The sequence below is a fragment of the Carassius auratus genome, chromosome 24, assembly GCF_003368295.1.
Source record: "Carassius auratus strain Wakin chromosome 24, ASM336829v1, whole genome shotgun sequence".
In the NCBI taxonomy this organism is placed as follows: Eukaryota; Metazoa; Chordata; class Actinopteri; order Cypriniformes; family Cyprinidae; genus Carassius; species Carassius auratus.
Window position 1 is genome coordinate 2,306,071 of NC_039266.1, and position 25,648 is coordinate 2,331,718.

A 25,648-nucleotide genomic window follows, 5' to 3' on the forward strand; every position below is an offset into this window, starting at 1 on the left:
ATTTAATAATTTGAATTAAAATTTACACTCAATTTACACTCAACTAATACTGGTTTATAATGTATTACAATGCTGAGGTGCATATCATTGCAACTATTTGCAATTAGTAATTAGCAAAATATCCTTCTATTTTTAATCGTTCCCCCCTAACTATTGAAAGATTTTACTAAATATTTGTTAATTAATAATGTTTTCAAGTCAAAAGTAAATATGCATACAATATAGTTATTTTAATATATCTTACTGTTATTTATTGTAAGTAAATTAATAAATAAAATCAGACTTACTAATAGGCTTTCCCAATCTTATTTGCGTGCTGTTGCATGACATGAAGGGATTTTTTATTTTTTTATTTTTTTTACAACATACAACAACTGCAGATGAATCTTAACCTAACCAAAATAAAGACAGATGAAGCTAGATGCCCGACTCCAGACCCAAATAAACACTAAATCTTTATAAATGGGTGAACTGTCCCTTAAACATTGTCTCTTCTTTAACTTCTCTCGTTAGCAGTTTTTGGTTTGTGGTACAAGAACCTCCACACATACTAACCCTCTCTCTCTCTCTCTCTCTCTCTCTCAAGTTACTGGGTTTAAAGTGGAAACTTCATCCTTTATTTCAACACGTATCAATTAAAGCACATCTTGAGGATTACCAAAGCACACACACACTAATGCTGAGCTTCTACAATTAGAAATTTAGTCTCTCTCCTCCCAAGAGCAATTCCCAAGTCTGTGTATCTCATTAGCTGGTGAAGAGAGACACAGCATTCGCTCTAATCACTTCAACACATTTAGTGAAAAATACACAAGGACCCTTGAAACCATGTCTCGCACAAGTAGTTTGAACACCATCACAAGTGGAGCAATTTTACTTAAAGTTTTCATGTTCTTGCTGGCCTTAGATCAGACAAAAGAAACAAATATTCATACTTGTTTAATATTCTACTTTCATATATATTTATGCTTTAAACTATAGCTTTTAATATTGATTCATCTCTGAGCTATTTATAAGGACTCAGGATCAGTTGAACCATTGTTTCACAAAATGAATCACGGTATTGAATACGGTCCAAATCAGAGCGTAGCCTAAATCGCAAATCAATTTGTTTCAGATTGAGATGTCAAAGCACGTATCGTGAATCATTTGATTTCGATAGGAACTTAGTATTGGGTTGGTGAATCATTTTGCGAATTGAAAAATGTGTGATACGCGCTCCGAAGTCACAATCTAAAATGATGGTTTGCAAATCATTATTTAGGTGGGAGCTTCACAGGTTTACAAATCTTTTGATTCATATCAGAACATCGGAGCGGTTCAGTGAATCTTTTGATTCAGATCGGAACATCAGACCAGATTTGTGAATCTTTTGATTCATATCAGAACATTGGAGCGGTTCAGTGAATCTTTTGATTCAGATCGGAACATCAGACCAGATTTGTGAATCTTTTGATTCATATCAGAACATCGGAGCGGTTCAGTGAATCTTTTGATTCAGATCGGAACATCAGACCAGATTTGTGAATCTTTTGATTCATATCAGAACATCGGAGCGGTTCAGTAAATCTTTTGATTCAGATCGGAACATCAGACCAGATTTGTGAATCTTTTGATTCATATCAGAACATTGGAGCGGTTCAGTGAATCTTTTGATTCAGATCGGAACATCAGACCAGATTTGTGAATCTTTTGATTAATATCAGAACATTGGAGCGGTTCAGTGAATCTTTTGATTCAGATCGGAACATCAGACCAGATTTGTGAATCTTTTGATTAATATCAGAACATCGGAGCGGTTCAGTGAATCTTTTGATTCAGATCGGAACATCAGACCAGATTTGTGAATCTTTTGATTCAGACTGAAACATCGTAGCGGTCTCGTGAATCTTTCGATTCATATAAGAGCAACATAGTGGTTTTGTGAATCTATTAATTCAGATCGGAAGATCAGAACATCAGAACAGGTTTGTGAATCTTTTGATTCAGATCGGAACATCGGAGCGGTATCGTGAATCTTTTGATTCAAATCGGATTGGGTTTGTGAAACTTTTGATTCAGATCACAAAATCGGAGCAGGGGGTCGTGAATCTTTTCATTCAAATAGGAACTTCGTAGCTGGTGTGCAAATCTTTTTATTCAGATCAGGATTTCAGAGCAAGTATCGTGAATCAAATAAAATAGTTAAACTATTGTTAGTGTAGTAAAACCAAGGGATGTGTTTCCAGGTTAACAACAAAAAAGAAATACATTTACAACTTAAAAGTGCACATATTAAAAAAATATAGAATTTTTTTTTTTTTTTTTTTGCTTTAGGATTAACAGAGCTTTGGATAGTTTCCATATAATTAGATAAACTCTCATTAATGAAAAGAGAGGTTTATGTATGTGAAAGTGTGGCAGGTACAGTGTCTGCTGCTGTAATTTTGTTGGTTTTACATAATCACAATTGTGTTATTATTGTCTGATTAATAGGCTATGCTAACATAAAAAGCCCTCTTTATGAATTATGATTAGCTAGGCTAGTATAACTATAAATAAAGACTTGAAAACATGTAACATAAACTCAACTCTCATCTTGCTTTTAAACCTTGTAGTGCATTAGCGCCATTGATTTCCATTGCAAGTGTTTTATTGTTTATTTTATTTTATTTTGTAAAAGTTCAAGTTTATCTAGAGCCCAAGTTCTGTTTAACCTGGAGTATAAAATATAATGTACATGAGTATTGCAGTGAGCGATTAAACAGCTCACAGGTGCTTTGAATTAAAGCCAGTCTTTTTATACAGTGTGTGTGTTTTTCAGAGATGCGCTGTGTGTTGTGTGTGACTTTGAAGTGCTGTGTTATGTCGAACTTTTCCTCGCGTGTTCCCGTGTCCTGCCTGCCTCAGCTCCCCCACAGCGTCTGGGATTTAACTTGGCAATTCCAGAACCTTCCATTTCTTCTTTTTTTCGATTTGCTCGGCATGATTGAAGGAATTTGTTCAAACAGACTCGTATCACATCTCAGCCAGTGTTCAGCCTAAACGCACGCAAAACACTCTCTGGACAGTCCAGAGGAAGAATCTACTCTGCGATGAGACCAGATTTGATTGTGAATATTTATCACGATGTTTGTCGTTCGCTGACCGCAGTGCTGTTAAACTCAAAAGGACAGAAGGGAAAAGAAGTGGCACTGTAACATGCCATCCGTGGGACTGAGATGATCTTTCAACATGACAGTGACCCATAACATGCCATAAAGCTGACGTGAGAGTGACTCCAAACCGAAAGATTAATGTCCCGGTGCAGTATTCAGTCCAACTCAGCATCTGCAGAAGAACTTAAGCTTCCTTCCAACCTGATGGAGAGTTTTTCATCCTGCCAAGAAGAATGAACACACGAGAGCCAAGATATGAAACAAAGCTGAAGAGACTCTGATTACGGTTCAACTTTGCTCTGTTTTTATGTATTTGGTGTTTTGTATTCCCTCCATCTGTCTGCAGTGTCTCAGAGACCAGAACACACTAACAACAAATGCATAGTAGTAACCTCAGCTGCTTTAAAAACGACCCAGAACAACCTATGAGGACCTAAACAACTGCATAGCGAAGCAGATAAAAATTTACCACTTTGCAAGATGCAGTGTCCCAATTTACTAGAAAAAGCCAGAAGGAACAAAAAATGGGTACTTATACGTTTTTAAATCTCTGTGTGTTTATTACAACAACCAATATTCTTTCAAAAAAAACAAAAAACAAAAAAATACTGGGGGATACAAGACACTGATAATTTGTTTAAAGCATAAATTGTGTTGGTAGAATTGATTTATTTGTATTTATATTTTTGTATTGATTTAATTGTATATAAATCACTATTCACCAAAAGAGTGTCACACTTTTGCTGACTTCACCCTTGCTATTGGATAAATTGTCAGTGGGCGGAGTCACACGGACCAAATCAAAAACAGACATTCGGACACGGAAGGAGGAACAGGCTGTTGTTGTTTTTTAGAGAAACAATGTGAACTTATTATGTATTATTATTATGTATTATGTTAGCATGTTTCCTAAATATCTGCAGACATAGTATTTTTATACGTTAGTACAGTCCAAAAAATACATACAGCACCTTTAATGTGAGGTTGACAGAATTGAGTTGTATTCATATAATGGTGAGAAGTGTTTCTGTAAGGTGTCTGTAAAGTCATTTCAGAAGAGGAGATGAATTTGACTTTTTTATTTAGAACAACACACATTGATGAATAATTCACAATGACTCCAAGAACATGTAAAAGTGGGGGTTTTTTGGATTATTTTGCTGAGCATCCACACCTGACCTGTGCACGTTGTTTGTCGCGTTCTCATGCGTTCACAAACGTTCAGAGGCTTCTGAGGATGCAAAGCCACGTCTCCATGGAGCCCAGGAGGAGGAGCTTCCACGGTGCTATGGGAAAACAATCTGGACAATCTGAAGGACAGACAGAAGAAGCGCAACAAAAGGCTTTAAGAGCGGCAGACAGCTCGTTCAGACCCCGAGCGCGTATGTGTGAGGCATTGTCTACATACTCTCCATCCATCACGCGGTCAGGTGGCTCTCTCCCACTCTCAGCATTCTCTACAGCGCTCTTTCTGCAGCATGAAATCAATTTTTAGCTCCTCATTTCCTTTGCCAAGAAAAGAGGCAAGTCTGCCAGACACACACACACACACACACACACATTCCTCCTGTATTCCCAGTGGTCTTGTTAGGTGGAGTCTGGGTTTAATTTTTGCCTAATTTAAAATAAGCTGCCTTTTAGTTTAGTGATGATGATCCTAAAACTTTTCAAACACACACACGCACACACGGTGATCAAAGATGCACTCGCACACACACTGTCTTCATTGTCTAGACCACCCAGTGTGTGTGTGTGTGTGTGTGTTTGTGAGGGGCTACTTAGTTGGGGAGCAAAATTTCTTCAAAAGTTAAAGGCTTTTAGGGAACACCCATGGACATTCTTTATTGAAAGATTGTTATAAAGTCGTTTTTTTTTTTTATTAGTAATTTTTTTTCTTCTAATTTCAATATTTCAAGATGTCATGTTTAATTCAGTGTGTTACTTGCAATTTCTTTGTAACTTATCGTGTAATTTATTAGCATCTAAAAAAAAGGATTGAATTATGGAGTAATTTATTTTATTATTTGTATTTATTTATTTGTATTTATTTGTTGTTTTCATGTAAGAGTGCTGAACATGTTCTTTAAAGGTTTGGGTTAAGCCTGTTGGAATAATTAATTTTATATACAATTTATATAAAATAATTTTTTAGTAGAACATTATAACTTTGTTATGTCTTCATTTATATAGATAAATGAGTGTAAATGAGTTTTTTCTTTGCATTTAATGTGGTAATTCTCATATGGCATACAAGCAGTTTTCCAATGATGTTTGATGTTTTGGTGGAAAATTCTGAGGTGAAGACAGTCTATTTCCAGTAAAGTGTTCCCGATATTCCATTGGAATGTTTCTGATGTTCCAGTGGAATGTTTGTGATGTTCTGCTAGAATTAACATTTCTGGAGCGTTTCAGATGGCTGTCCAAAATCCAGTACGTTATCCCGCTTGTATTTCTCTCATTATTCTGCCCTCGTTTCTCTCAGTGTCGGAGGAAAACAGAAGGAGAGGCTGAAGAGAGAAGATGTTGTGACGGAATTTTCATCATCTCTCCTGTGATTGGTGTCGGAGCGAGCGGTCGGATCCAAAGAGGCTTTGTGTCATTATCACGGCCTGTTGAGTGACACGCGCGCACACACACATGAGCCGCGCCGCTGCAGGTGCAGGATCCTGGAATGTGTTTGAAATGATGTTCACCTGCAGGGGCCGTGAGAACCTGAGGGACTCAACAGAAACACGAACTCCTCAGAGATCAAAGGTCAGAGGTCATCTTCCTGCTCTCATGTGAAATATCCAGTCTGGATATTGAGACACACACACACACACACACACACATACTAGAGCATTTCAGTACAAATCTTGAACAGGTGCAGCGAGCGCCTCACAGTCAGGATATGAGGAGAAACTTTATGCGAAGGCCTGGATGCCGATCTACGCATGAACATGAAGTAAACACTTCTAGTGACGCAAACTTGATTTCATGCATCTAGTTCTGAAATGTGTCTGAATTCAAATCATGATAACAATGCAATGTTGCATTTTTAGTTTTTTAGCCAAATGAGGCAAAACTAGATATAAACTTGCAATACTAGATAAATGTAAAATTTTCAGTGTTACGACTGGGTAACAAAATCTTAAATGCATGTATATATTCATAAAATATACATTTAAATATATCCATGCATCAAATAATTGAAAATGTAAAAATTCCATTTTAAAAGATTAAACAAACAAACATGAAGTAAATGCTTCTAGTTAAACAAACTTGATTGCATGCATGGTGTTTTAAAATGTGTGTGAATGCAATTCAAAACAATGCAGTTGCATTCTCTTCTTTTTTTTTGTTATTCCAATGTGATTCCACTATTTTGGAGCTTAATGTAATCAGCTTTGTTTACGTTCAGGAGAAAACGCATGCATGCTGAAGCAGAAGCAGAGTTGACAGCTCTTCATTGCTACTTCCATTGAGATGACTGAATCTAGCTCTCTTTCAGGTGCATGGGCCTAAAGCATCAGACTCATGTTTGTACAGGTTCATTGTGTGTGTGAAATCATAAAATGGGTTTAATTAGCTGATGAATCTCGCACACAAACACACGCAGCTGGTTTAATCAAACATATAAACACACATTCGTCACCTCACACACCTGACACCTGAGCTGCTGCGGCTCACAGCCAAATGAACACACATACACACATTATATACAATTCTGATGTGTGTGTTCAGTGCAGGTGCAAGACTGTATATTTACCATGTACTTCCATAAAAAAAAAAGAATAAGCCCCAGATACATTAAGTTAAACGACAATGAGAAATTTTCTAGCTGAAATAAAAGCAGTTTTCATATTTCATCTCTGTTAATGTTTATTTTATATCTTAGTTTTAGTCACCCGTCATAGACAGCAGCAGATAATAGTGTTATATTAGCGAGTCATCATTTTTCTAGTCAGTGTTTTCTATCTTTGTGGGTTTTGTTGGAGCTGTGAATGTAAATGTGTAGTTTAGCTGACCAAGCAATGGAGCAATAGCATTTACTTTGGCCAAGATTTTGAATTGAAGTCCCAAAACAACAAAGCTTACACCGAAACCTTTTATTATTTAGTTGGACCCATACAAACTTGGGCTTGGCTTTGTGATTTATAGTAATATCATTACTATTATCACTATTGCTCTTCTTGTCAAAGTGCATGCTGAGATTCCCGAATCCTGAAGGTTTAAAGTGTTTGTGTGTGTGTGTGTGTGTGTGTGTGTGTGTGTGTGTTTTTTTGTGTGTGTGTTCTTTAGCACTAGTTTAAGACCTGGCTGGTAACCCAAAGGTTGCAGGTTCAGATCCTAGAAGAGTTTTTAATCTGCTGTGCTTCAGTGAGTGGTTAGTTGGTGTCTGGCGCCCTCTTGAGGCGGGAGATGATTTAATAGTTTCACATTTGTGCATTAAATGCATTTATTAAGAATATATTAACCCATATTACATAGAGAATTTAGAAATTTATACAACATTGTGCCGATTTGCATTCTTATTTCATGCTGTAAAACTAAATAAGAAGACAAAACAATCCTTAAAGCAGGTTACAATAGCGTGAATGATCTTCTGCATGTGTATGATACAGACAGAGGGTGTTAAGAGAAGATGAGATCTTCATAAAGTTCCACTCTCCAGTTTCAAATCCACCTTCATCTTCTGCTTCTCCATCACTGTCTCCAGCTCTGTAGCTCTGCGAGCGTCCTGAGAGATGGAGAGATGTGGTTAGATGATAAATGCATGCCGACCGCCGGCTGTCAAGATCAAACTGCTTGGTTTAAAATAAATAAATTAGACTGATTGCTGCATATTAAGTCAGGATATTAAAACTGCTACTAGACTAACACATCTTACGCTTCAGTGTTAAAGCAGTTTTTAGCAGGTCGTTAGAGTGATGCAGTGTTTCAAACTCTGCACTACATACTGTGAAATGCCAGATAGTTTTAAATACTAAAATGCAACACTTTCTGATCATTCGTCAGTGCTTCAAAATATGAAATATGACAGCTTAGTCCCTCACGTAATGTTTACACAGAAAATAGCTGCACCAAATAGGATTGCAAAAATATATTGTGTTAACAAAATAAAATAAAAAAATTAAAAAGTAAAAATTTGATACTTGAAATTAATATTAACTGAAATAAAATAAAACAAAAGCTTTAAAAAAAGAAAAAAAGAAAATTATTTTGGCCAGCTGTCAGCAGTTATGTCATATTTATTTATTTCAAGTTGAACTTCTAAAACAACAAAACTAATAAACTAAACTTATAATTTAAAATGAATATGTACTGATAAACTAATAAAATGTCAAAATAACTAATCAAAGTAACAACTAGTAAACTAATAACTAATAAAAATTACAACTCGTAACAAATTTAACTAACAATTAAATGAAATGAAAACAAAACATAAAAAAAAATCTAAATATTAAAAAACTATAATGTGTCATTGACACTAAAATAACTCTGGGCTGCATTGATTTTAAAATATAAATTATCACTAATTAACCTTTAATTAAAGACTTCTAGCTTCTAATCCTGTATAAAACATATTTTTATTTTTTAATATACCCAAATTATGCTAGGGATGTGTGTAACATTTCAGAATTTTTAGAGCACATTTGGATTCAGGAATTTTTAGCATTTTTTTTTTTTTACATTTTAAATTAAGAAATAAATGCAACAAAAAAAAATTTCAAATGTTTTCTTCTATATCTTTAGTTAGAATGGCTTCCTAAATCATCTGCAGCCTCAAGTGAACCAGCAGAGACGTGTGTGTGTGTGTGTGGGTGTGTGTGTATGATGCACCTCTATCTGCGCTCTCTGGACGGTCAGCTGACTGTAGACTCGAGCGCCCTCTTCAGGAATAACAGCGCGCAGCTCTTCTTTATTCAGAGAGAACAGCTGAGCTCCATTCAGAACCCGCAGACACTGGACAGTCCTGCACACACATCCACAGCCGTCAAACACTGATCACAGAAGTCTAGACTGAAGCTCCTATATATTGCATACTTCATATAAAATCATACTAAGTGAATGTGAGAGTGATGTGTGGAGTTACAGGTGGAGTATGATTATTCATTTCTGCTGTAAAGTGTGTGCTGTGTGAGACTCACGGTTCACTGAAGCCTTTCTTGCGCAGCCAGATCTCCACCTCTGCGGGCGGTGAGTTGAAGTCCAGCGGGACGGACGTCTCTGCTGAACGAGGGATGACCAGACGAGGAGACAGATTCTTCCCACTGGTCAAACGGTGAAGCAGCTCGTCATTCACCTGCATCACTGACACACAACCAGCAAATCAACACGAGCACAAGATCAAAAACCTGCCCCTGAGCAATGCATCATATTATAGTCTGTAGGAATATTTCGAATCGCTTGCTGTAGATTTTCAGCAGGGTTATTATTGTTATATAAAACGAAAATAAAAAACATCAAATAATTACCTAAAATAAGCATTAACTGAAATCAAATAAAATATAAAAACAATGAAATACAGAAATAAAACTAGTAAATAAAAAAGAATAATCATTTTAAAAAAATGGCAAAGCACGTACAAATAACAAAAATATATAAAAACAAAATAAAAATGTGCAATCGAATTGAAAATATACAAAAGGTCAATGATCAATGATACTAAAATAATATTAACAGTACGTTTTAGATTCTGAAAAAAATTAAAATCGGGTATTTCTTCATTTGAGAAATTTGGGAATTTTTAAATTTCATAATTAAAAAAAATATATTTTTTAATTATTTTTCTTTTAATGGGAGAGTTTTAATTATTCCATAGTCATTATTTTTATATTTCAAACTGGATTACATGAAACTAAAACCCTAAACCATAAAAATATATAAATTATGGAAAAACAATTAACTAATATAATATACATTTTTCATTTTAATTAAGTTGAAGTCAAACTAAATAAACTAAACCTAAAGTTAATATAGACATGTTTAAAAAATATATAAAAAAATGGCAAAAAAAAAAAAAAATGGCAAAAATTTAATATATAATAAAGTTTCATTTTAATTTAAGTTTAAGTTTTAGTCATATTCGTATGTGCTTCTGTATTTTTAATAGTTTTTGTTTTCAAGTTTTGTTATAATTTCAGTTTTAATAATTTCTACTTCAGTTAGTTACCAAAGCAAATTTGTATTCCTTGTTTAGCTTTTTCATTTAATATTCCCATTTGACTTTATTTCGATTACTGAAATGTGTTTGTAATAGTTGTACTCTTAGTTAACAATAACAACACTGGTTTAAAAACAAGAGAATTGATCAAAAGTCTCTGTTTGTGCTGCGCTGCTGTCTGTTGTGATATAACTGAGATCTGATTGTGATGTGTTTGTACCTTTCTCTGTGTCCTCAGACAGTGACCCGAGGATCATGCTGCGCGGCCGAGCGGCGCTGGGGTCAGAGGTCACGGCGGACGGGTTGGGCGGGCTGTTGAACATCGGTGGAGCAGCGGGAGGCTGAAACAGAGAGGGTAATGTCAGAAGAAGTGGTTTCTGAAGCCTGTTTGTTGATGTGATTTATTCAGTACCTTTGGAGTTTTATGAAGCACAGGGTTGTCGATGTGTGTCACCGGCTCCAGGATGTTAAAGGGCACGAACCCCACTTCATTAAACTTATTACGACACTTCCACCAGCGCTTAGATGACTCCATCACCTGGAGCACGGACGAACAACAGGAAAATAGAGATTATTTGTATTAATATAATACTTGGAGGTGTTAAATATGATATTGCATTATAAAATTTGTGAGATGAGAGATCATATTTTCTTTAGCTCTTTAATGATATACTGTAAACTAATATAGATGTGGGTTAACTATTATAGTAATATTATATTATATAAATTATATTATTATAGTTAAATAAATAAATAAATAAATAAATAATTAAACACATCCAAAAAAATAAATACACACACACACTGTTGTGGATTATATATCCTGGGGGATGGCATAGATTAAATAAATATAATAAATATATAATTTATTATTTATTTATAATTATTTATTTATAATAAATATATAATGTGTAATTCATAAATTAATTGTATTATTAATTAATAAATATATTAGTGTGTATATAATTATCCCAAAAAATTTGTTACGGTGAAACCAAACATTTTTTTAATTAATATAAAATTAAATTAATATTTTACAATATCAATAAATATATTAAGTGTTTATTTATTTTTATGATTCATTATAATTATTATTATTAGTAGTAATATATTTTATTAAAATAACAATGTTGTCTACAAAATAAATAAATGTTCCCCTAAAACAATATAATATAATATAATATAATATAATATAATATAATATAACTCCAAAACAAATTAATTCATCAATATATATTTTATTAATATCCTGAATTATGAATTTATGGCAATAATAATTCTGAAAAATGTCTTAGCTTGATAACTACTATAGATAAGTGTGTGTGTGTGTGTGTGTTACCTCGAGTGTCTCCCCTTGAAGTACAGACAGCTCACTGTTGTTTCGTGCAACAAAATCATAACTGCAGCGATATAAGAGCTCTTTAACTCCACCAACACTGAGGACGAGACACAGAGATGCTTTCTCAGATCAGACATTAGAATCACATTCATACAAAATACCTCTTTAAAATGCAGAAGAGAAGAGAAACTGTGGGTTGCTAGTTGACACAATGAATGAACTTGTGTTAGTTAGTGTTAGTCATAAATACTGAAAAGCCATGGCTGAAACGGACAGATCTGAAAGGATTCGACTGATTCTTCAGCTGTGAATCACACTCACGGTTGGTCTGTAGTCTGAACGGGAGCAGTGTGACGGTCAGACGCGTGAGTCAGCTGTGACAGAGACAAAACCAGGTTATCAAGAACATCACACACACCAAACACACAGTGACAGACAGGGAAATCACATTTGTGGGATTCATTAGTGTGTTTTTCCACAAGAATGTAGACTTTAGTGTGTTTAATTCAGTTTTAACAGTATATTTTGCATCCAACTGTGTGGTTAGCCGAATTTAAAAAATATTTTTTTAAAGAAATGAATGCTTTTATTCAGCAAGAATGCATTCAATCGATCAGAAGTGTCAGTGAAGACATTCACAATGTTGCAAAAGATTTCCATTTCAAACAAATGCTGTTTTTCGAACTTCTTTGTTCGTCAAAGAACTCCTGAAAAATAAAATGCATCACCGTTTTCACAAAAAGAACTGTTTTCAGCATCGATAATAATCAGAAATGTTTCTTGAGCAGCAATATTAGAGCGATTTCTGAAGAATCATGTGACACTGATGATGCTGAAAATACAGCTTCGACCACAGGAATAAATTACATTTTAAAATATATTACAATATAAAACAGTTACTTTAAACTGTAATAATATTTCACATTTTCTCATGTATTTTTGATTAAGTAGATGCAGCCTTGTTGACTACGAGACTTGTTTCCCCCTAACCCAAACTTTCGAACACTAGCGTACATTATTAGATGATTTTACCTCTGCTTTTGAGAGCTCAGCGTCGTGTCTGTGTTCTAACTCCACAGGGTCGACCCATCCAGCAGCATCGGACCCTGGCGGTCTCCATCCGTCCTGAAACACGAGTGTGTACGGCGCCACGGGGCTCCGCAGAGCAGATCTACATGAAGGAAACAAGCCATCAGCATGTGCACACACCGTATATTTAAGGTACATATAACCTATAAATTAGAGTTTGTACCTATGTTGTGTCCAGTTAGGGCCTAGAGAGATCCACAGGGCATTGTCCTGTGCTGTCAGGTTGTTCTGGAGCAGAGTCACGGCTCCTTGTGTCATAGCGGGGCTGGAGACGGACGCGGCGAAACCAGGACCTCCTGTAGCCTTCACCATCTACAAACACACACAGATACAGGGGAGTTATTTGGGTGCTCTTTACTGCCTCCTTTCTCTACACAATAGTGTGCAAACATTTGATGAAACACACAAAGCTCTGCTGTTTGCACAGGAGGAATAAGAGCATGCATTTACCATTTCCAGCGGTTTGAAGACGTGATGCACGAGCTCCTCTGAGGTCGGATTGGAGATGGCAAATTTTAACCGTGCCTGTAAAACATACAATACTCTTATGGAAACCTGAGAGAAGATATATATACGACGCCACACTGCTTAATTCTTAGTCTTATAGTATTATTAATAGCAATGATTGATATTAACAATTTTAATAACAAGGAATAACTATATAATATATTGAGATTTAAGCTTTCCATTGATGCATGTTTTGTTAGGATTGGACAATATTTGGCTGAGATATATCTATTAGAGGAATCTAGAAAAACAACTAAATATTGAGAAAATCATCTTTAAAGATGTCCAAATGAATTCTAAGCAATGCATATTACTAATCAAAAATTATGTTTTGATATATTTCCAGTAGGAAATTTACTAAACTTCATGGAACATGATCTTTACGTAATATCCTTATGATTTTTGGCTTACAAAAAAAACGATTGCTATTGCCAATAATATACCCCAGTGACTTAAGACTGCTTTTGATCTTCTTTAATACTTGGATTTTAATAATTTATTAGTAAATGTTGCAATTGTTATGAAATGAGATCAATAAATGCTTTTCATTAATGTTCAAAGTGTTACCCGTCATTAAAATATCTGTTATAAATGTCCACATCGACTCACCAACAGACTGAAGCTGTATTTGAACTTCTGGAAAGCGTCGAGAAACTCTTTCTCAGAAGGCGGTTTGGCTCTAGCTGTGAGGAGATCCTCTGTAAAACACAAACACACAACACACTCTAAAACACTGATCATGTGTGCACTTAACAAGAAATAATGAAACCTGGAAGAGAAGATTTCCAGGTGTGTTGTGTTCCTGGAACAAATGCGGGCTTGTTTTGGTGTGTGTTTAAGACGATGCAGGTGTGATGTTATTTTAACTGAGAGATTGTTAGTATTCAACACACACACACACACACACACACAGGGTGGAGACTGCTGACGGCCTCGTAACACAACACTTTCCCATCAGCTGATGTCCTGATGATACTAGGAACTGCAGATAACAGACTCCATCGGCTGATAAGAGCTCACTTTACAGAGCGTTCGCTTCAGCTGCGTTTCAGAGCTTCGCTTTAGATTTTATTAAGCATTCAGGTTTGATTTTTTCCTACAGGTAGACTCCTACCATCTGCACTTTTCTTCTGGCTTTTCTTCTTCTTCTTGCTCCTTTGGTCGAGGATAATCTGAGCCTCTGCTGAGTGCTGCAGCTTTCCGATGAATGCTTCGATATCATCAAAACAATGATTTAGCAAGTCCTGGAAATAGAGAGAAACCAGGCAGTCAGGAATGAAGATACATGCAGAGATCTTTTTTTAACTCTGTTGGTATTGTAAACAGGCATATCAATGCGGTGTTATAGGTCGAGGTAATGGTCAAACTGAAGGTCAACTACAGTGTGGGAAGTCAACAGTCGCATAAAGATCCACTATATGAACAAAACAAGATCATTCGGATGTACTTGTGGACAATATGGGTGAAATATGTTCCCAGATGTTAGTCAAATACAACAAAACCATAGTTAAACATGATTTCTAAAGTAAATAAAGTTTTTAATTATAGAAATTTGAATTATATATATGTATTAACATACATACTACTGGTCACTACAAGTCAAAAGTTTAAATAATTAAGATTTTTTTCTTCATTAAATTCATTTTAAGTCTCCTATGCTCCGCAAGGCTGCACTTATTTGAGAAAAACTACAGTAAAAGTATTACGACATATTATTATAATTTAAAATAACCATGATCTATGTCCATATATTGTAAAATGTAATTTATTCCTGTGTTCGAAGCTGTATTTTCAGCATCATTCCTCCAGTCTTCAGTGTCACACGATCTTCAGAAATCATTCTGATATACTGATTCATGCTCAAGAAACATCTCTGATTATTATCAATGTTGAAAACAGTAGTGCTGCTTCATAATTTTGTGGAAAACATGATATACTACCATTCGAAGTTTAATATAATATAAATATTAAATAGTAATTATAATAAGAACCTTTATAAATGGTATGATTGAGCACCAATTAAGCATGTTAGAATGAATTTTGACTGTAATTTTAAACAAATACATGCTGTCTATATATAACTCTGCGATCGTTTTCTGTATTTGTTTATATGTACTCACCACTTCCATCTGAGCCCTAAGGAATGATTTATCAGGTTGACCGTTCACCAGTCCATTAGCTAGAGTTGAGGAAGAGTGTGTTAATCTGTGGATGTTATGATCAGTATTGATAAGCATTGATAGGCGCTGATTCACACACACCTCTGATGCCCGGATAGGGTGGAGGAGGGACGGGTGAGGGTGGATTTGGGGCTTGGGTGTAAGGTGGACTCGGGATTCCTGTATAATCCATACTGGACTCAGAGAACCTGAAACACACACATTGACAGGACAACAACACTCCCTTTATTCAGAATGAAAGTGTGTGTCCTGATGGACAATGAGCAGATCTGCAGTATTTCAATCGGTTTTGATGTGCGTCACGCTGTTTTAAACAAAATGTGATTTAATTGCTGGCACACAATGCTAATGAATCCGTAACAAACACATCAAACAACTTTAAGTTGCATAACTAAAAAAAAACAAAAAAACGCCCCTATGAAAAACCACACATGGAAAAAAGAGCTAGATATTATCTTCCACATAAAGACTTGGACAAGAATAAAACACCCTTTTTGAATCAAGTTCATTTACTTAGCTAGGAAAATCAGTCAAAGTCAAATTTGTTTAAAAACAACAAAGTCGAGCGAAGGGCTGTACTTTAAATGATACACCATCTTTTTTTCAATTTAATATACAAATTATTATATTAATTACACATTAACACAAACCCTGAAAGAAACTGCATTTCAAGAACGAAAAAACATTATTGAATTTATTTATGAATATTTTTATCTGAAAGGACATCGATAAAGTGAACTTTGGTTAGATTTTGCTTACTTTTAGCAGAGTCTTAGTTAACCACACATGCTCATTCATAATAAAAACTAGAAAATATGTTTGGCATTCAGATTGACATTGAGATGCCTTGAGGGTTTTTCAGTGTGCCTCCTGCTCTAAAACACACACACACACACACACACACACACACAGATACACACACACACACACAGTTTCAGTCATGTAGCTGATAAAGATAACACACTGTACCTTCCTTGTGTCCCGCTTGTCTTGTAAGTGTTTAGTCCTAAAGAACGGCCGAGGTCGAATGAATCTTTTCCTCTGCAAATCTGTCTCTCTCTCCCTCTCTCACTGTACTCTTAGTCACGCCTTCTCAAGTTATAAAACTGGTTAAACCGGTTTGTGTTCTCAGTAATAGGTCCTATTTCTCTAGGTTGTGGACACACTGTGGAAATCACAAAATTACCTGACTGTTGAGAACCGTACCCATTTGCCCTTATTGTGTAATGACACAACTTGCTTTCAGGCTTGATGCCTGAAATATACAAACAGGTAGAGAATGATGTCATCAAAGAGGCGGGGCTGTGGGTGGACAATCACAACAGTATCATCTGAATCTGAATTAGGTATTAATAGTGATTGCTAAAATGAAACTGAAAAGGGCTGAGAGATGTAGTCAGAGTGGAGAAGAGAGGACACAGCAAACTCCTTCAGTTACTCATTAATGGTCAGTTATGGAACAGTTAACAAATCTGTCATTATTCGCAATTAAATATGCATTCAGAAAATAAATATTTGGGACAGTGTACATTGCATTGCCTGGTGATACAAAGTGTATTCAAGTGGCATTTGAAACTGTTGTTGCATTAGATCAAGTGTCTTTTCTCTCTTGACGTCTCAAAGTCTTTTAATAAACTAGTGTTTTGGTTTGTGCATAACATTTTACAGTCATCCACTTGGCAGATGCTTATATCCAAAGTGGCTCATATGGCATTGCATTGCATTCAAGTTAAAGGTATAGTTCACCCAAACTTTTTAAATGTGCTGAAAACAATACGCAGTGAACGGGAGTCCAAACAGCTGATAAACAAATACACAAATACACAAGTAATCCACACCACTCCAGCCCATCATGTAAAGACTTGTGAAGCAACATAAGCTGCATGTTTGTAAGAAACAAATGCATCATTAAGACGTTTGTAACTTTAAACCGTCACTTCTGGCTAAAATACTAAAGTCCATACAATATAACCTAATAATGTTTTGTTCAGTGAAAAAAAATCTGCCAACATATTTGTTTAGAATTGTTTTGGACTGATTTCGCTTGCAAACACTGCTTGATCTATGCAGATTTCTCTCCTGATTCAGACGAGATGACATTTTCACAGGAGGAAACGTTATTATGGATAATGTATTCCTATTTCAGGCAATAAGCAGTGGTTTTAAGTTTAAAGTCGTCTTATTTATGATTTTTTCCCCCTACAAATCTGCAAATTTTTGCTTCTTAAATTGTTATCTGATGGACTGGAGTGGTGTGGATCACTTGTGGATTATTCTGATGTTTTTATCAGCTGTTTGGACTCTCATTCTGACGGCACCCATTCACTGCAGAGCATCCATTGGTGACCAAGTGATGCAATGCTACATTTCTCCAAATCTGATGAAGAAACAAACTCATCTCCATCTTGGATGGCCTGAGTGTGAGTACATTTTCAGTATATTATATTTTTGGGTGAATTATTAATTTAATGCATATTATTTGTTGCATTAGATGAATGCATGCATTGCTAAAACTGTAAAGATTTTTGAACCATGCTAGTTTTGGTCTTTTTTTTTCATATGTGTAAATAGTAGTACATGTAGTCGCTCTGTTCTCTGTTGTATTCTTACAGACTTCTAAAATCACCTCAGCACTGGTCAGTCGATAAGATTCAATGAGAAGAGGAATGAGCATCACGGATATCAGGCTGTAAAAAAGATAAACATGGAACATGGCAACACACACAATGTTATCAGGAGCATGCATGCATGAATTACCTCTTCAGCTGCCTTTTATACATTTATCCTACTTATTTGATAAAGATAACTAACTGATTAAAATTAACATTCACCAGAACTCTCCAAATATAGTTATTTACATGAAATTAGCTCATTTTAATGATAAAACAACTACAGTGCTTAAAAGTTAGAAAAAAAGACAGCACTCATTTTACTAGTGTAATGTGAAATATTTGTGACTGAAACTGGATATTTAATGGGGAAAAGTTGTGTGCTGGACTTGAGTGTTTGTAAAATTGGTATGATCTCATCACTCCTTGTTTCTCCTACAGAAATATTAGATACTTACTCTCTTTATACTCATATAATAGACACTTCCTGTAGACTACATGTAAGAACAATCTCCCAAACTACATGCATAGACTGATTACTCACTTCATGCACTGGCTTGTTTTATTCCTATTAGGCAGCACATATTTGTATGGGTTTATATATTTTGGCCATCATAACAACTCTCTGAAGTGTGTGTTTCTAGGGCGTAGGTTTGATTTTGACATTAGTGAGACATAACAGCAGACAACACTCCCTTCCCCATCCAACTACCCCAAAATTCACATTTATGACTGACTATTAACCACAATTTCTAAAGTCTTTATTTATGGGTGACTAACATACTCATAATTTATAAATAGAGCTTTTTAAATGAATCAGACAATAATAAAACAATTCTAATGATGTAAAACCACATTACAGCAGCAGTTTTAAAGATGTTTTGATCATTTGACTACTCAGAAGTGAATACAGCAAAATATAACTAATTTGTGTTCCCTGCTAGCTAAATTTTGCATACATAAACTAAAATCTGGCTCTGACGCTCTCTTTTCTTCGTTCAGAGTTGATAAAGACAAGTACAAGGCAACTATCCAAAGCTCTGCTAATCCTAAAGCAAACAAAACTGGATTCTGAAGTCTCGATCTGAAACAAATGTGACCCTGGACCACAAAACCAGTCTTAAGTGTCAGTTTTGCGAAACTGAGATTCATACATCATCTGAAAGCTGAATAAATAAGCTTTCCATTGTCCTTTGTTAGGATCAGACAATATTTGGCTTGGATACAACTATTTGAAAATCTGGAATCTGAGGGTGCAAATAAAAGAAAAAATCAAAATACTGAGAAAATTACTTTTAAATTTGTGCAAATGAATTATTAGCAATGCATTTAGTAATCAAAAATTAAGTTTTAATATATTTAGAGTAGGACATTTACAAAATATCTTCATGGTACATGATCTTTACTCAGCTAATATCCTGAGTATTTTTGGCATAAAAGAAAAATGTATATTTTTGACTCATTTTGGCTATTGTTACAAATATACCCCAGAGACTTCAGACTGCTTTTGTGCTCCGGGCTCACAAATGATTCACGATATGCGAACCAATTGGAGCATTTTGAAACAGTGAATCATTTTGTGATGCAATGGTTTAACTGATTCAGAGTTTCGAAAAGCTTTTTCAAGGACATTTTTTTTGTGCATTTACTTTAACTTCTCAGTAATTATCAATGGTATGACCTATTTCAGATGCAGCCAAAATTACAACAACAGTGGTTATATACATATATTTAATTGTTTGATCAAAACTATTGCTAGGGATGATTTAGAAGTAGCTGGATATATGATAGTAGCTGGATATATGGATGTATGACATGCCCCTATAACATCCCTACTAAATTATACACCCTTAGAATATCTGAATAATATCAACTGCTAAATAATGTAGTAGTAATGGGCCTGTTTAAGTTCTCTTTGCTAAATTACTATACCTGTTGATCATGCTTTAGTGAATTAGTGATTTGCCGTAAGAATGAGAGTCCAAACAGTTGATAAAAACATCACAATAATCCACAAGTGATCCACCCCATCAGTTAACATCGTGTGAAGCCATAAGCTGCAGGTTTGTAAGAAACTAATCCATCATTGAGGCACTTTTAATTTAATACTGTTGCTTTTGGCTGAATTCCACACAGAACCTGATTTTACCAAGTGAGACATGTTCCTGGGACAACATCGTTGTTGACCCTGGAACAACATTGTGATTAACCAATCAGATTTGAAGAACCAGTTTGTAGATTTTGTGAAGTTTACACTTAAAATCACTGTTTGGTGCTTGTACATCAGTGTCATTCATCTATCATTTCCTCTGATTTTAGGGATTACTCATGGTTAAGGTTAGGTTTAGGTGTAGGGATATGGTTAAGAATATATTTTTGGAGTAAAATGTTGTTCCAGGGTCAACAAAATATGTTGACCTAGGAACACATCGGACTTGGCAAAATCAGGACGTGCGAATTCCACAAAGCATAATAATGCTTTCTTCAGTGAAAAAGACCATCCACTGTTGTCTTCTGACATCAAAATCCACCAACAATATTTGTTTAGAACTGTTTTGGACTGATTTTGCTTGTAAACGCTGCTTGATCTGTGCAGATTTCTCTCCTAAATCAGATAACTCGATTTTTACAAAGCTTTGAAATTCACTATATACTTAATAATGGATCTGTTTCTTAAAAACTTGCATCTTTTCAAACTCAACAATTTTTTGGGTTATTATTCCTTGCATTGAAGTAGGAAACTGGAAAAACTCTCCATATTAACTTAGTAACCAGTCGAACATGCACGGCAAACACTTAATGAAACTCACAGTAAGCAGGTATTGAGATATGACCCCCATCAAGATCATAGACAGACACACACCTGCAGATCATAACAGATCACAGATCAGACATGTGCATATATGACACTGGTGATCAAAAGTGGCTCATGTTTCGATGCATAAATAGCTTTAGAGCGTGTCGTTTTTACACCTTCCCCGTCTCTCTCCTCCCGTTCGACGTCATCATTTACTCACCCTCATGTTATAATGGGACACAAAAGCATAGATAAGGACATTAGGATGAAAAGTTCAAGCTGCTCTTTTACAGTAAGCAAGGGAAGTAATCTCAAAAAAGGAAAAAACACACCATAAAAAGGCAATAGAAGCCAATATGTAATATTCCAGTGACCCAAATGTAATATTTTATGTGCAATAATGTCAGCCTCCATCAAAAGCTAAACAGTCTCATTTGTAAATGTCTGGTTCTTAGATGTGAATATACATATATATATATATATAGGTTTGTATGTTTCACATCCTTTATTTATGTTTCTAAGAAGAAAGTCCATCATACAGGTTTGGAAAGGCATGTACTGTATGAGTAAATGATGACATAATTTTCATTTTTGTATGAACAGTTCCTCTTGAAATCACCATCAAGAAAATAAACAGAAGACATTCATCTCACAGATAACAGAAGAAATCTGAGATACAAAAATGTCTTGGGAAAGTGATCTGATTGGTCTATCATGTGTCTCTTGCTTGATTACATTAAAACAAACTATAATTCATCAAAGCACCATCTTCTTCAGTTATAAAGTTGATTAAAACCATGCACCTCAGACATCCATATTGATAATTTTTTATCATCACTGATATTTCAGTCTCATTCTGATCAAGCAGAGAAGGTCCAGGATGACGTGAGTTTACATGACTGCAGATGTAGTGATTATAAACTGACTCATCTTGATAAATCAAGAATGTAGGTGACTTTAGTGCTGACTAATGTTTGTGAAATGGTTTAGAGAACTTCTGGAGCTTAAACTCTTGTATCTCTCCATCCTGGAAAACTTTCCTCAGTACGCTTCTTTATTCATCATTTTCAAATGTATAATTTTTTGGCTTATGTAGTTTTCTGTATTACTGAATTTGAATGAGATGCTGTTCTGTCATTTGTCCGTTGTGTTGCACTGTCACTTTATATTCCCGCACTGGATTTATTGCACATTATTTCCTGCACTTTTAACTCTTTTCTTTTGTTGAGAACTAGGGAAATGTCATTTGTAAAGCCTTGCGTCTCATTACGTGAAACCAAATCTGTTTTTGTGGGTCACATATCTCATGTCTTATTTGTCTTTTTTTTGTGGGTCACATATCTCGTGTCTTATTTTGGTGGTTGATAACAGAGAAAGCTTTGTGATTTTTGTCACTAACATGATATCAGGCAACCTTTCACTTGTAGCTTAATGAAGAGAACACACACACACACACACACACACAATCACACACACACACACACACATATATATAATATATATTTACATTCAAATTGACATGATCATTTTCTAAAAAGGTGTTAAACATGTAGGAACATGTAATAAAATTTTAATAATTACCCAACTTATTTGTGATATTTTATTATTCTTAAAGAGACATTGCAGGGCATTTTATCTTTTAGAAATAATTTACCTATGATAGTCAACTGGAAGGAGAAAAGCCTAATTTGATAGCAATTTATTGATAGTAATTTCTGTCTCTCTATATCTCTGAGTTTATATTAACCTTGTTATCTTTAGTCCTAGAGAACTATAAACCTAAATTCACAACTTGACTAAAATCCTGCAATTTGACCAATACTTTTTAACTCAATAAATAATCCTCTTTGGTTGAACATGATTCAGTCATGCACAGCGGTATTTGTCTAATTTTAGCTGATCCTATGTGAAATATTTAAAATAGCTTAGAGAAAAATGTTCCAATGTTTGTGTGGAACCAATATCAGTTATTAAATCACTGTAATGTTATAGTAATAGTGCATCCATGGCACTTTTAATATAGGTTGCATTCATTAAATATTAATAATCTCCCTATTTCTCATCTTGCTAAAATTTCATAAAACCACTGTTTAAACATTTTTTTCTAGAGCAAAGCATGATGGGGAATTGTAATATTTATTCTGAGCTCAGTTTAGCATGATAATTAATGTCGTAATTGTTTAAATGTATTATTTGGGAAATATATTAAATTATAAGGAGGTTTTCGCATTAGAAAGTGCTACATTATCAGTCATAAGACAGCTAGGTTTTAAAAAAGGTTGTTGATAATGATTATTATATTATTAACTTATTAAGAATTCAGATGAAATTTAAATGGTTTTAGTTATAAAATAGCTTTAAAAAAGTGTTCAGCTTGCATTAGAGAGTCTATGTAGTTTGTGTGTTGCTTTCATTAATTTTAGCACAATCTAATGCAATTATCAATCCTGGCCAGACTTATTAACACTTAACAGTATATGGTTGGGTCACTTTCACTGTGAAATAAGATATAAAGATCCAACAGCGCCATCTGCTTGAGAGTAAATTGTATAATCTCACAGTGATTCTGTTCTGAAGTTGCATCATTCACATTCAGTAACTTTCCAAAGGAAGTGAAGAGCCGCATGTCACCTGCACAGTGTGCAGAATCATGCTAAGAATATAACTCAACATTTCAGCCGATGATGTAGAGACAGATTGGACTGCGTTGCAAGAAAAAACAGGCAAACTTTGCTTCGTGCACTAAAGAAAAACAAGGGATAATGCATTAGAGCCTTCAACGAGGAGAAACAAAAGTAGAACTCCTCACTTTTTCTTCTACGAGTGGATATCATTTTAGTGAACTCATTAGTAGTTTATTTTACTAAGGACTGAACACATACACACGATTGTTGCCAAAATGTCAAACGTCTTGTGTAACACAGACAGAAATGTTTGAAGAAGAACACTGAAACCTGAATGATGCCCATCAAACTGCAGTTTGATCATCAGAGGAGCAAGAACGAGAAGATGAAGAACAAACAAGAAAAGTCACAAATGAAAGTGTCAGGAGATGCAAATACAGCGAAACCTGTTCGATGGGACAGCATGGAGCATGTGAGACCAGACTGTGAGTATTGAAGCGATTCTACGAGATTTCAGAAAACTAGATTGTTTTTCTTTTATCATAACACCAACCACTACAGTTATGAAGTTGATTTAACCTTCTATAGGACATCCATATATACTGATATTTTGTTCTCATCACTGATCTTTCAGTCTCTTGTGATCATCCAGAGAAGGTCCAGGATGAGGTGAGTTTACATTACTGGCAAGAGTAGTGATATCGATAATGTACTTTAGTGTTGACTCATGTTTATGAATATTATTATGTTTTATTTTTATAGCACCTTTTAAGAACTCAAGGACATTACACAAAATAAAACAAGCAACTGGAAAACGAGATACACCTGACAATCAGAGGAGACATTCAGACAAACAGCTGTTTACAGCAAATAACTGCAGATAAGAGTTCATGCAGTCAGATGATGATGGACATCAGTTATGTCAAGAAGGTGCTCATGTAACATACAAACAAAGTTAGGACCAAATACAGGTTTGGTTTGGTTTATGTAGCTTTCTGTATTACCGAATTTGAATGAGATGCTGTTCTGTCATTTATTCATTGTGGTGCAGTTTTGAACTTGAATTCTCGCACTGTATTTATTGCACTTTATTTCCTGCTCTTTGAACTCTTTTCTTTTTTTGAGAACTAGGCAAATGTGTTTTGTAAAGCCTTACATTACATGAAACCAAATCTGTTTTTGTGGTTCACAAATCTTAGGCGTCATATAGGGGTTGATAACAGTGACCACTTTTTGATCTTTGTCCCTCGCGTTATATCTGGCAACCCTTGAAGCTTTAATGAAGAGAACACTCTTGTGTGAAGAAAGAGTTCAGAAAAGAGCAGCACAAGAAGCTACTGTTAATGATGACTGATCAGGAGTTATATAACAGTGTTTTAAATCACACACACACTTTAACCAAATTACTTTCAGGCCCCATGGGAACTGTTGTATTCAGACGTCCATTCTTTAAATCTTTTAAATGTTGTTTAACTGATAATACTAAAGTTTATGCACTGATTTGTGGACAATCATATTTTATATATAAAAAAATGTTTTATATTATAATTGACATTGTTTCTTCTGACTGTATTTTTTACATAAAAGGTGTCAAACATATTATTTGGTTTATGAAAGGTGTCAATAAAAGTTTTAATAATTACCCAGCTTATTTGTGATATGTTATTCTTAAAGAGACACTGCCTGTCATTTGTCTTTTAGGAATCATTTATTTATGATAGATTATGATAATTTATCAACATTCATTTGTGGATTACTATTTGTGTGGACTCTTTAGTTTATATTCACCTTGTTATTAATGTAGAGAACTGTAAACATAAATTCAGAACTTGAGTAGAAATTTGGGGTTTTAACTTGGTGACAAGACTTTAAAAAAAAAACACTGGTTGAACACCTGATAAGTCTGATAAATTAATAGTTAAAAAAAAGGGAACAGCATTAAAAAAAAGAAACTGAGTGGACTTGGTCAGAAAAAGATACAAGACTTTTAGTCTGCAAACATCAACCCACAGACTGTTTACCGATTATATTTTGTGTCGATGATATTTCCAGTATATTAAAGGCCTATAATTTGCAGGCGTCAGGCAGCCAATATCAATAAGTGGGAGACTCTCATAATAATAATCCAAGGCCTCGTAAAAGAATGGCTAATTGCGCTGTAAAAGACGACTCTTAAAAGACTTCAGAAAAAAAATCTAGAGACCTTTTTTTCTTATTCA

At 34.8% G+C, this 25,648-nt stretch overlaps 1 protein-coding gene and 1 long non-coding RNA gene across 2 annotated transcripts; one reads left to right on the forward strand and one right to left on the reverse strand.

Moving 5' to 3' along the window:
* Nucleotides 1-7,459: 7,459 nt before the first annotated feature.
* LOC113041998 (epidermal growth factor receptor kinase substrate 8-like protein 1) lies at nt 7,460-16,627 on the reverse strand. The gene is made up of 15 exons (XM_026200598.1): nt 16,369-16,627; nt 15,481-15,587; nt 15,340-15,398; nt 14,334-14,463; nt 13,829-13,917; nt 13,163-13,237; nt 12,876-13,024; nt 12,656-12,794; nt 11,945-11,997; nt 11,624-11,720; nt 10,697-10,822; nt 10,505-10,625; nt 9,269-9,431; nt 8,961-9,093; nt 7,460-7,857 (listed from the first exon to the last, which is right to left on the reverse strand). The coding sequence occupies exons 2-15, from the start codon at nt 15,569-15,571 to the stop codon at nt 7,771-7,773; spliced, it is 1,512 nt and encodes a 503-aa protein (XP_026056383.1). The 5' UTR covers nt 15,572-15,587; nt 16,369-16,627; the 3' UTR covers nt 7,460-7,770.
* Nucleotides 16,628-23,406: 6,779 nt separating this feature from the next.
* On the forward strand, nt 23,407-25,066 carry LOC113042058 (uncharacterized). Its single transcript, XR_003275526.1, has 3 exons — nt 23,407-23,914; nt 24,064-24,098; nt 24,192-25,066. It is a non-coding gene; the product is annotated as an uncharacterized LOC113042058 (long non-coding RNA).
* Nucleotides 25,067-25,648: the final 582 nt, after the last annotated feature.

Coding starts and splice junctions, on each gene's coding strand:
- LOC113041998 (XM_026200598.1), bottom strand. CDS start 15,571: ATGGATTATACAGGAATCCCGAGTCCACCTTACACCCAAGCCCCAAAT. Junction 13,238..13,828: donor AATACAGCTTCAGTCTGTTG/GTGAGTCGATGT, acceptor TATGTTTTACAG/GCACGGTTAAAATTTGCCAT. Junction 13,025..13,162: donor TCTTCAAACCGCTGGAAATG/GTAAATGCATGC, acceptor GTGTGTTTGTAG/ATGGTGAAGGCTACAGGAGG.